General features: G+C 36.1%; 1 protein-coding gene across 12 annotated transcripts in view; it reads left to right on the top strand.

The window, feature by feature from the left end:
- EHBP1 (EH domain binding protein 1) overlaps positions 1-12,211 on the top strand; it is a 422,624-nt gene that overhangs the window by 354,405 nt on the left and 56,008 nt on the right. For 9 of the 12 annotated variants that reach the window (XM_033124978.1, XM_033124981.1, XM_033124988.1 and 6 more), the window contains one exon: positions 9,298-9,445. In XM_033124978.1, the coding sequence (XP_032980869.1) occupies positions 9,298-9,445 (148 nt within the window). The remainder of the gene's footprint in view (positions 1-9,297; positions 9,446-12,211) is intronic. The other 3 variants (XM_033124983.1, XM_033124989.1, XM_033124982.1) reach the window with 1 other exon arrangement.

Raw genomic sequence — 12,211 nt, 5'->3', positions numbered from 1 at the left:
CTGTATGATATATTGTTTCATGAATTGAATACTCATGAAATCTAAATTCTGAAAAATGCATGTTTATTTTTCCTGGATTAGTCCTTTTATACTTTCTACTCATATATTTAAAACTAGATCTCAAACTTAAATTCACATTCTGTTTAATATTTTGCCTATGTATTTTAAATCCAAAATTTAGTAGTTACTAAAAAAATAAATGTAGCCCCCAGGGTTGATCAAAGATTTAATCTGACCAGATGGAGCAAACTTGAGAAAGATTTTGACTTTCCACTCTGTTTTGCAACAAGAAAGGCTGATTTTCTTTTTCTTTCTTTCTTTCTTTCTTTGTTAGAGAAACAGAGATCAGGCCATCCCCAGAGAAACGAGCAGGTGTGGCCATTTATAAGCATGTCTGCTTATATTACAAACCAGCACAAGAAAAGTTTGAAATGAGCTGAAAAGATCTGCTAACCAGTTTTAATGTTTTACCCTAAATCCTATTTATTCAGTCAAGAGTTGATCAAGCTGGCAGTAAAATATCTAGTCCACCCAAACCTTTAAAGATGTTGTACTTTTATTTTTTATTTTCATTCTGTCTTCAGTAGCAAGTGAATAGGTGTACTTTGGTAATCCTTGCCTCTGGACAAGCACAGAAATTTTTTTTTTTTTTTTTTGGTCCTTTCTGAATGCCTAATAACAGAGGCTTGCTTCCTGTCTGATGATGAAAGGGTAGCAGTCAAGTTCTTTTAGTTGACTACAAAATTTAGGAATTTCATGCACCATTTTGAGAATGAATTCTGTGAAATATTAGCAGTACTAAGTAAAGCCCTTTAAAAACTTTTTTTAGATATATTAAAATGTATTTAGCCCAATTAATAAAAGTCCAATTAGTAAGACTGTACGAAACACTGAAGATAATACAAGTAAGCACAGGATATTGTGCTACTAAGAGAAGTAAAGGATGTGGAATTACGGGCGTGTTGGAAGGAATAGGGTGCTTTGTTCTGTTATAAACACAAATTTACAAAGAGTAAGGATGCAAACCACATTATCTGAAATCGTGTATTTTTAAGTTTTATTAAAGCTTATTTCACAAAAATGTGTGTAGGTATGTTTCTTAAATAGAAAGACTTTTCAATCTATATTTTTCAACTGATTGAATAAAAATGTCTAATGTTCTGAAAGATACCCTTGGGTGGGTAATGATCTCAGCAGCTACACTGACAGTTTCTCATGTTCTAATTCACCTTCACAAATCCATGGCATCATTTTTTGGCTAAAGTAATGTCAGTTGGTGACATTTGTGGCATGTATAAAAAGGACCCCCCATGGCAGCCATTTTTATTTGATTCTTAAGATCCAAAGGCTGCTGAAAGAACAATTGAATAAAGTTGAGGATTGGAGAAGCTTGATTTTCTTGTTCTCTGTGAAATGAAACTCTAGTCTTTTTTTTCCCCTTCCTCTTAAAAGCAAAAGTCTGCTAGGGGGTTGTAGCTGTGTCAAAGCCGTTGGGATGCCACTGCTGATCACTTTAATTACTACGACTAAGGAGGATAAAATTAAAAGTAGCACCATTGAAGCAGTGGAAGAAAGCTTGCCTAGATGTCGGTGAACTGTGAAATATAAAAATTGCATACCAATACATTTTTATGGAAAGGAAACAAGGAATTACATTACTTATTCTTGAAGAGTTTGTCCTTAAATTGTCAAGTTTTAGTAGTACATCTATCTATGGCAGATTATAGATGATTTCAGAACGATGAGGAAAATAGTAACTTGAAGACATGCTGTGAAAGGGCTAAAGATTTTTTTCAGTTTATGTCCAGAATGGTTAGTTCTGATCTGCCTGTTTGAAATGTTTAAATCCATCGTATTGAAATAGGAGCTCTTTGCACTGTAACAGGACTTTTGCCTTGTCCTGGGGTTGTTAGCAAACAGAGAAGTAAAGCTTAAATGTACCACATTCATCACTTCTCAGAACACTTATAATCTAAAGTCAGGAACCTAAATTTTAAATGGATATACGCAAGTTAGTTTCTCTTCACCTTTCAGCATTCAGTAGCACAAAAGGGAATTTTACCTGAATTGTATTGCCTAAGTGTAAGCAAAAAACTTAATTTTTTAAAAATCACAATAATAGTAAGGCCTCAGAAAAATTCTGTACACCTGTTATGTAATAGATATGACCAGTGCTTTGAAATCAGACAGACACTGATTTTAATTCTTACTATGCCATTTATGATATATGACTTTGGGCAGTGTACTTAAGTGAGATTCATTTTCCATCAAGTCAAAGAGATAGTAGTTAACCTTACAAAGTTGTCAGTAGTAAATGAGACAACATGTGTGAAAACACTGCACAGGCACAAAACTAGCATTTACTCAAAAATTTGTTATAACTTGTAAAAAGATGGTCTTAGGGAGAGAGGCCTCCTAAAATACAGCTTCCATCAAACCCTCTAAAAAGTACATCCATCTTACAAAATCTAAATTATCCTATATAACTCAGTCTAACTCTAAATGATACTATATAGAAAAAATGTAAATATCATCAGACTCTTGGAAATAGGAAGCCTAACTATTAGCCTAAAAGTAATTGTGGTTTAAAAGATTAAAAATAATTGCAAAAACTGCAATTACTTTTGCACCAACATAATACTTCAATTTCTTTAAGTGTATTTCGAATAGGCAGGTAAATGAAAGATATATAGGTTTGCTATGTGTTGAATTTTTCAGTGTACTTTTTAATGATAGCAGGTCTGCATGTTACCTTTGTATCCAGTAAAAAGATTTATTTCAGCGGAAGTAGTAAATATGATTTATTTATAGCTATGAGTCTCTGTCTTCTTTTAAACACAGAATGGTCAAAACAGATAGTACAAAACACATTTGTGTATTTGGGTAGGTAGGCAAACCACCATTGTCAGAAATATTCATTATTTGCATATTTGAGCAGTTTGTGCGGAATGCTATAAAAAATAATAATCATTGTCCTTACTCTGGTCATTTTATCCCTTTGACATAAATAGTATGTCTTTTTTGAATACAAGAGGATTAGATTTTGCTGTTTTCTGTTCTTTAAATATTACTGCAAAAACCGGCTTTTAATGGAGCTTACATATAAAAGTTAAAATGAAATAGTTTTACTTATAATTAATTTGAAAATTAATACTATCAATTAAATTTAAATTGGTTGCATAATCAATTGCTATAATTACAAGCTTTTCCTTCAGACCTCAACAATTGACTTGTATTTTTTCAGTTGGTTCTTTGTCTTAAGGGAAGTTAATGGGTGAGAAAACAAACAATGTAGATATGCCATCCCACTGGAGAGCTCTAGGCCCAAGCAAATTGTCTCTGGTGTTAGGACATTAGTAGAAAAGTAAATCAAGGCAATCTGATAGGGAACTAGAATTCTGTCAATCAGGCTCAAGATTTTGTGCTGTGTCCATAAACTTTGTTTACTGTAGGGTTTTATGAGTTTGTAACCTGCCCTTGCAGTCTGTTAATGAGGCTAAATCTTGCTACTTGAGAATTGAATTACAGCACACCTCTGGGCTAATGGTTATAAACAAAGTCCCATTAGGGCTGCATTCTGATTTGTTCATTTGCATTTTTTTCTATTGTGTAGAGAACAATGATGGGTAAATAGGTACAAACAAACAATTTACATGGAAATTGATAAAGTGTCCCTAATTAGTATTTAGAGTTGGTTTTATTAATGACTGCCTGCTTTATATTGCTCTCTTGGTAAGCTCTCAGAAACCTTTGCAGACTGGAGTGTTACTGGAGGAGTGAAGGGGACGCCAAGGGGAAGGGGGTCTCTTATGAGAGAAAAATCAGGTTCCATTTCATATTCGGAAAGGTAGAATCATTTCATTTCAACTCAGGTAAGAGGACCTAACACCACTTCATCTTAGTCTGAATCACCAAATTCCAGCTCTGCAAGAAGTTATTATTCACACAGTGAAATTCACTTAAACCTAGTTGCTTAAGGCGTATCAAATAATGGTTTTTATTAGTGCTCTTAACTTTTCTTAAGTTTGAAAGATGAAAGTTTAGTAAAAGCTCAATTTTCCTCAGCTGGTCATTTAATTTGATACTGTTTGGGATCAAATAGTTTGGTAGTTAAGAGGAAGGGTTCTGTAGTCAGATTGACCTGAGCTGGACTCCGGGCTCTGACATCAGTTCTAGCTGTGTAACCTTGGAATTCTAAACCTAAATATTCTTGTTGGTAAAAAATGGATTGTGAAAATTAAATGAGATCATGCGTATAAAGCATTTATTACATAAAAACTAAGGAAATAATCAGCAACCATCACCAAATTTACCATTATCAAGCCAGTATTTCCTTTTATTTCTATTATATTTTTCAAGTTCAGAAATAGTAATAGTGAACTGAGGATTTTTGTATATTATTCTTTGCATCTTCAGTCTCTCCCTGTCCAGTGCTTACTACTCCTCTAACTACAAATAAGCTTGTGCCTAAATACGAAGAAAAATTCCCTTGAATGTTAAATCTTCTTTTGCCCCCACCACAATTATCACCCACTCTAGGAAGCCTACCATCTCATCTCTTTTCTTCCTTCCGACAAGATTCTTTTTTTAAAATAAGAGTAGTACATGTGTATCATAGAAAATTAGAAAATGAAGACAGATGAAAGAATACAAAAATACCACTTTTCCACACCCAGGTATCTCTACCATAACTTTGTGTGAATACCCAAGTCTTTTTCTATACATATATTTTTATATGTGTATTCATTTTGCTAAAATGTATAAACTTTTTTTTCGGTCAAGTTGCATTTCTTCTAATTTAATACTATGCTTATATTCAGATTTCTCTAATTGGTTCAACAATGTCCTTTACAACTGGTTTATCCAAACCAGTATCTAACCCAGGACTGTATTGTACATTGTAGCTGGTTAATCCCTTTTGTTGGTGGTGATGGTGATTGGTTAGTTGGTGTTTGTTGTATGTTTGTTTTCATGACTCTTTCTTGACAAAATGACCATGTCCGTTGTTTTGAATATCATACCTTCTGGATTTGTTTGGTTGCTTCCTTGCTGAGTCATTTATCATGTTTCTCTATCCCTTGTGTTTATGATAAACTGGAAATTATATGTAAAGGCTCAGCAGATTCACTTTAAACATTTGGATTAGATTATTATAGGTGGTATGCACTGCATGTCTTCACATCACAAACATGACATACAGTTGACCCAACATTAGTGATGCTAAGACTGACTGTTAGATTAGTGGTCCCTTATCCCTGATCTAGTTCTGATCTTTCCTTTTACAATTAGATTTTCCCCTTGTAACTAGGAATTGATCTGCAATGTTACTTAAGCATATGTTCCAATTACTACTGCTGTGTAACAAACTACCCCAAATTTAGTGATGTAAAAAATTGTTTTTACACTCACAGATTGTGAAGGTCAGGACTTCACAAAGGGCACAGTAGGGATGCCTGGTTTCTGTTCCACATTGTCTAGGGCCTCAGCTAGGGAGACGTGAAGAGTTGGGGGTGACTCAGAATGGCAAAAAGCTGAGATCATCTGAAGGCTTCTTCATTCCCATGTCTGGTACTTGGGTGAGGAAGACTGAAGGCTAAACTCAGCTGGGACTGTGGATTGGAGTACCTACATGTTATATACAAGTCACTAAAGCTTGTCCCAGATTAAACTCTAGCTCTTTTTTTTTTTTTAAGATTTTATTGGGGAAGGGGAACAGGACTTTTTTATTGGGGATCAGTGTGTACTTCCAGGACTTTTTTCCAAGTCAAGTTGTTGTCCTTTCAATCTTAGTTGTGGAGGGCACAGCTCAGCTCCAGGTCCAGTTGCCATTGCTAGTTGCAGGGGGCACAGCCCACCATCCCTTGCGGGAGTCGAACCAGCAACCTTGTGGTTGAGAGGATGCACTCCAACCAACTGAGCCATCTGGGAGCTCAGCAGCAGCTTAGCTCAAGGTGCCGTGTTCAATCTTATTTTCAGGGGATAGAGCCCCTTGCGGGACTCGAGGCATCAAACTGGCAACCTTGTGGTTGAGAGCCCACTGGCCCATGTGGGAATCGAACCGGCAGCCTTTGGAGTTAGGAGCATAGAGCTCCAACAGCCTGAGCCACTGAACCGGCCCTAAACTCTAGCTCTTCATAAGGAGTGGCAAGATCACATTGCAGAGAGCCTGTGGGATGAGAAATTCTGTTGTGGCCATCTTTAGAAAATACAGTCTGCCACATTATAATATTGATATTCTGTTCCCCATCAGACATTTATCTAGGAGCTTTAATAAGGGTTGATAATCCTTGCCAGAATCCGTTGTTCTTTTATCAATGGCAAAGTTATGTTTTTATAGTTTTACCTTTTGAAGATTATTATTATAGCTGTTATTATTTTGTAAAGTAGAGCCTTTTCTCATTGACTATGACTATTTTAGTTACCCTAAAATTCAGTTCCCACTGAAAAGACAAGATAATTGCTTGATTCTTTTCCTCTAATTGCTAATTTTCAGGAGTTATTTTAGCTTCCTGAAATGAGTTGATACATTTTTTTAAGAACTATTTAAATATCATAATGAATTAGTGAATCTTCATTGATTCAATGTGTGATTTCATTGATTCAATTCATTGCAGTCATTGTTCTTTTTGATACTGAAATTTTTTCAGTTTGTCTACTGGGAGTTTAAGCTTGTCTCTGGGTCCCTTTGATGCCCCTGTTAATCTAACCCCATTAATTCTGGCAGCTCTCATTCCTAGCTAGCCCTATCAAAATTTGTGCAAGAATTGCCTAGGGTTGAGCTCCATCAATCTGGTGTCTAACCCTGCACCTAATAATATTACCTACCAAATTTAATTGCCCTTTTTTAATGTTCAGACTCATTAACCTCTAACATTTAGTGTGGTCCATTACTCCCTTGTTCATGAAAGCGTCTTCTACTTTGATGCTCAGGGTACATCAGTGTTCAAGTTCTTCACCTCTTCTTTCTCTGTCTCCTTTTCCTCTTCTTATCTGAATGTAGATATTTTCCGTATTTTAGATGATAGCCCTCCTTTTTCTCTATAGTACCTCTTTAGGTGCTTTCATATATTCCTGTAACTTCAGCCATGAGCTTTGTGGTCACAGTGTGACTTCACTTCTTAGCATCAATTTCACTTCCAACTATCTACTAACATCTTTACTTAGATGTCCTTCCAGCCTCTGAAACCCAGTCTGTCCCTTCCTTCTTATAGTTCCTCTTAGTGTTCTTAATTTTATTTTTAGTGCTATAGTTCTACTAGTTGCCCAAGTTTAAAACTTCTGAGTCAGCTTTTTTCTTCTGTCCTCATCTAATTAGTTACCAAGAATTGGTACAGGTACAATTCTGTCTCTGATATATTTCTTGCACTTGTCTCTTTCCATTCCCTCTGCCGCCATCCTTGTTCTGGATCTCATTACAGCTTCCTAGGCTCTTATAATAATAGCTTCCCAACGAGCCTCTTTCCAGTGCCTTTATTTACTGTTGTCAGATTAATCTTTCTCAGATACACTTCTGGTCGGTCATTCCCCTAGACCAAAATTTTATTTATGTATTTGTTTGTTTGTTTACACACACACACACACATACATATCTCCAAACCTTTAGTTGGCCCTTGCTTTCTTTAGAATAAAAGTAAAGTACTTTACCCTGTGGGGCAGGACCCTTGCCTACTTAGCTTTATTTTTCTTGTCTTTCTGGCATTATTTTTGCCGTATGCTTGCAAAACTGGACTATGTACTTTTCCCCCAATATACTTGCCTGCCACGGTGTCTGAATTATTCCTACCTCCTAGTCTCTCCTGCACTGACCCACCTAACTACCGACTCCCATCTGTACCCATTCCAAGGCCTGCTCATTCTGTAGGCCCAGTTCAAAAACCATGATGCCTTCTGTTTGTCTCTCAGTCAAAAATGTTTTATCTTTCTTCTGAGCCCTTGCTTCATTTTGATCAGACCTCCTTATTGTGGCTGTTTTACCTTTTCCACTATATTATAAGCTTTTGAAAGTATGAATTATAAATTTTCATGCTTGAAATTTCTGTATCAAGTACCAAGTACCAAGTTATGTATTAAGGACCAGAGATACAAAGATAAATCAGATACAGCTCCTGCCTTCAAGTAGCTCAGTTCCCCTGAGAAGGAGGCAATTAAACAGTTATAATGTAACTTGACAAGTATTATTATTATTTAAAAAGCAATAGCACACACATGTGCATATGCATACACACACGATGCTATCATAACATAGAAGAAGAAAAACGTTATTCCACCAGTGGGGAGGAAGGAAGAATAGTCAGGAGAAGTTCGGTGGATTTAAAGTGAATCTTGAAGAATGAGTAGGAGTTAAATAAGATGAGAGAAGAACATTCTAGGAAGAGGAAATGACATATTCACATTCATGAAACTACATGATACAAGCAATTCTGTATGAATAGATGTGAGATTTAATGGAGGTTGGAAGAGGTTAAGGGAAAATAATGCTGCAAAGATATGTCGGGGCCAGATTACTTCAGGCTTTGTTTTGTTGTAATAATGCCTTATTTTACATACTTTCCAGTTTACAAAGCAATTTCACATTGATTATGTGTGATTCAAATAACCCTTTCTTAGTTGGCAAAAACTATTTTATTCTCTGTAGTTTTTGGTTGTTCTGAATATCAAAAAACACATTAGATTTTACTTTTTCTTCTCAATATGCATCTGGGGGAGAGGAAGTAGGAATGGGGATAGTACATCAGTTACCCAGTTCTGATTTTAAAACTGCCAATAACAATAATTTGTGTAAGTAACGTGCTATCCCCATTCCTACTCCAGCCCCCTAAAAATGCCATTTCCTGTATTTGGTCAACATGGCATAGCACCATTACCTGTTATGAAAGATGTCTTTTAGTCAGTGCTCTATGCCTTTATTAGAAAATAAGCAAGTTAAAATCTATTCTTAAAAAATAAGATATTCATTGAAATTCTGTTTTCAGTTACGACTGTTTTTTCTATAAGACTAATTATTTTATAAATAATAGTTTCTGCTATTTTCTCAGTAATATATATTGCCAAACATTCTTTAGGGGTAGTTTGAATTTTTAACAGGCATTTTAATACAGTAATTTGTAAATGTTTTTTAAAAATCTGATTCTAGGATGTCTTTTAAAAATGGTGTGACATCCAACTGGTACAGAGCATCCTATTTATAATGTGGGCCAAGCACCATGCTGTAAACCAGTTACTATCATGATGATCAGATTGAAAATGAAATTGCATTTCTGTCAATTACTGACTTGGCAACTGTTCAATATATCTTAGCAGCAAGATGAAGAGCGACGTCGGCAGCTGAGAGAGAGAGCTCGTCAGCTAATAGCAGAAGCTCGATCGGGAGTGAAGATGTCAGAACTTCCCAGCTATGGTGAAATGGCTGCAGAAAAGTTGAAAGAAAGGTCAAAGGCATCTGGAGGTGAGTTAAAGAATCTTGTATCATATTCTACAGACAACCCAGAAATCCGCAGTAGACCTTTTGGGACTTTTTATTCTTACTTCAAAATGTTGCATCAAATAAATAAAGTTTCCAACCTATTGATGTGTTGCAAAAAACCTAACGGAAGCATAGTAAATCAGAAGATAACTGTTGCTGTTTTCCAAATCAACTTTTTGGCTTAATTTTTGACAACTCAGGAAGTACTCTCTTAGAATATGATTTAGGAGAAAACTCATACAGACTTTGGTTTGTGATTCCCCATAATACCTCATTAAATTGTATTGGGAATAAGATGCAATCAAATCCTCACTATCTACATCACAAGACTTGTTAGTGGTGAGCTTTGAAAAATCATGAAAGATTTTCACCTTGAACCAAATCTTTAGAAAGTAGCTTTAACAATGTCCTAGCATTATAGCCTGATATGTAAGAATTCTGAATAAGTCTCATATCTATTTCTTCTTAGTTTCCTTATCCTAAGAAGGTCTTCTTCAGTATTTGCAGAAATTAGTCTAAGCTTGATGTTGGAACAAGGATGATATATATGAAGATAATTTTAATTTTGCCTCCCAGTGCTCAATTTAGGCATCTTTAACTTAGAAATTTTTTAGAGTTTTATTTAAGAGGAGTATATTCAAGAGGCCTGTGAGTTTTGTTTTGTTTTTTTAATTTCAAAGCTGTATAACCTATTTATCTACCAAAACATGCCAGGTACTTGTCCTGTGATAGTCTTAGAATGCTAAGATCACTGTGACGAGTAGGCAAGTGAGGACTCGAATCAGACCTTAGCAAACTGACACAAAGGTAAGCTATTCCTAGGTCAATAAGTTTCTTCAAAGTAAACTGAAACTTACTGCTGTTATTTCTAATTGATTCCTTATATTAAAAGCTTACTGTTGTAGAGAATTCCAACTAATGCCTATAACATATTACCTTCCCTCCCATAAATTTGAAAGCTGCTTTCCCAAACAGGTGTGTATCTGTTCCTTTGGTTTCTGAGTTAAATTATGGTTTCAGTTAAATCCTTCATCTTACCTTTTCAACTCCTCTATCATTCAGAATTCTTATTGCAATTTCTACACTGTCTACTAAAGTTTTATAGTAACATCAGTAACTACTCACAGCTACATTTACATAATGCTGTGATAATTTGCTTTCATTTATTATTAATAACAAGATGTTTCTTTGATGTTATAAAAATTCCAGATGTACTAAATAAGTCTTAAAAATCTTTGTCTCCTTCTATCTCAGAATAATAGGGAAAAAACCTCATGTTCTTGAACCTCCAATAGACTGTCCTATAGCTACTATTGCTACCTGCCTGTGGCATCATAGACCCGTAGGAGAATAGTCTTAATAGCATACAGCAACATCCAATGTCTCTTTTAATTTTTTTTTCCCAGTGATGAGCAAGTAACAATGGTAAATGAGTTGTAAACTCTGGGAAGGCTTAGAATTAAATATTTTGATTGATGGTGTGGGATGAGTCAGCTATGTAATTAGTCTCATCTCTATAATCCGACCCCGGTTGAGGCTAAGCCACTACTACACTAATTGAGAGATTTTGTCAAGTGTTACAACCCCCCAAAATGGGTATCTTCCCTACTTCGTAACTAGGGAAAGTGAAGACCTGATTTTGACATCATTCAACGTCAACAAAGTAAATAAAGAGCAAGTAAGGATTGGATCTGCAGAACTAGCAAAGAAGTAGACAGGGTTGAATAGGTGACTTATGAGAACCATCTGAGGAGGTTCTAGACTCTTTTCCCTGAGGCCAAAGCGACCGGGGTCCATTTCTCTCATAGAACATACCACACCTTGGATGTTGGAAGCAGCCACATATCAGATGGTAGTCTGTTAATCAGAGCAAAGATTTACTTACAAGTAGAGCAGGCCTAGACCCTGACCTCAGTGGTGGATATTGGCCTGTCTCCATAAAGGCATATGGATCAGACTAGGTCTGTTTTGGCCTCAAGGTGTAGCCGAAGCTATTGGGACTGGGAATTGGGGGAAGAGACCTTAAGGAAAGGGAGAGGGTAAAATTCCTGCCTGGAATTCATCCATTCAGACAGACGCATTTATCCATTGAGCAGTACCAGCCACAGTGCTAGAACAGGATTTAGAAAACATCTAGAAAAAAGCCAGTGTAAGTACTTTAAGTTTTGAAGGCCATATGGTCTGTCTTAACTACTCAACTTTGCCCTTGTAGCCTGAGAGCAGCCTTGAATAATGTGTAAGTTAATGGGTGAGCCTGTTATTTACCCCAAAAAGGTGGTGGACTGGAATTTGCCTTGATGCTATAGTTGGCTGACTTGCATAGCAAATTAAAAATTCACTTGGATTCACAAGAATCTAATTCCTAAGTGAAAATGACACTATGAGGTTGATAAGTCAAGGGAAAGAATTAGCAAATTAGTGTCCACTCTTTTTAGTGTCTAGTGGGAATCATCGGGTCTGAATGAGGAATAGTGTGAAAGGGGTAGAGAGAGATAAATAGGGACCACCCTAGATGGAGGACTAGGCTAGGAAGACTTTGCAAGCAGTGGTCCAGAGTGACAAGAGGGGGTAGTCACGAGCTGGAAATAATAAGGTAGAGGCACAGCCTGGGGAATGTGTTGAACGTGATCATTACTCAGACTCATTGCCTGAACCTCCTTGAAAAGCGTGTTTTTTCCCAAATTAAGCAACAACTAGACTCGATGAAGAAAGGAAACTTTAATAAGTTTGAGGTGAGGTGTCTTCAGC

The sequence above is a fragment of the Rhinolophus ferrumequinum genome, chromosome 13, assembly GCF_004115265.2.
Source record: "Rhinolophus ferrumequinum isolate MPI-CBG mRhiFer1 chromosome 13, mRhiFer1_v1.p, whole genome shotgun sequence".
In the NCBI taxonomy this organism is placed as follows: Eukaryota; Metazoa; Chordata; class Mammalia; order Chiroptera; family Rhinolophidae; genus Rhinolophus; species Rhinolophus ferrumequinum.
The sequence above is the reverse complement of the archived record's forward strand: the minus strand, read 5'-3'. Positions and strand labels throughout refer to the sequence as shown.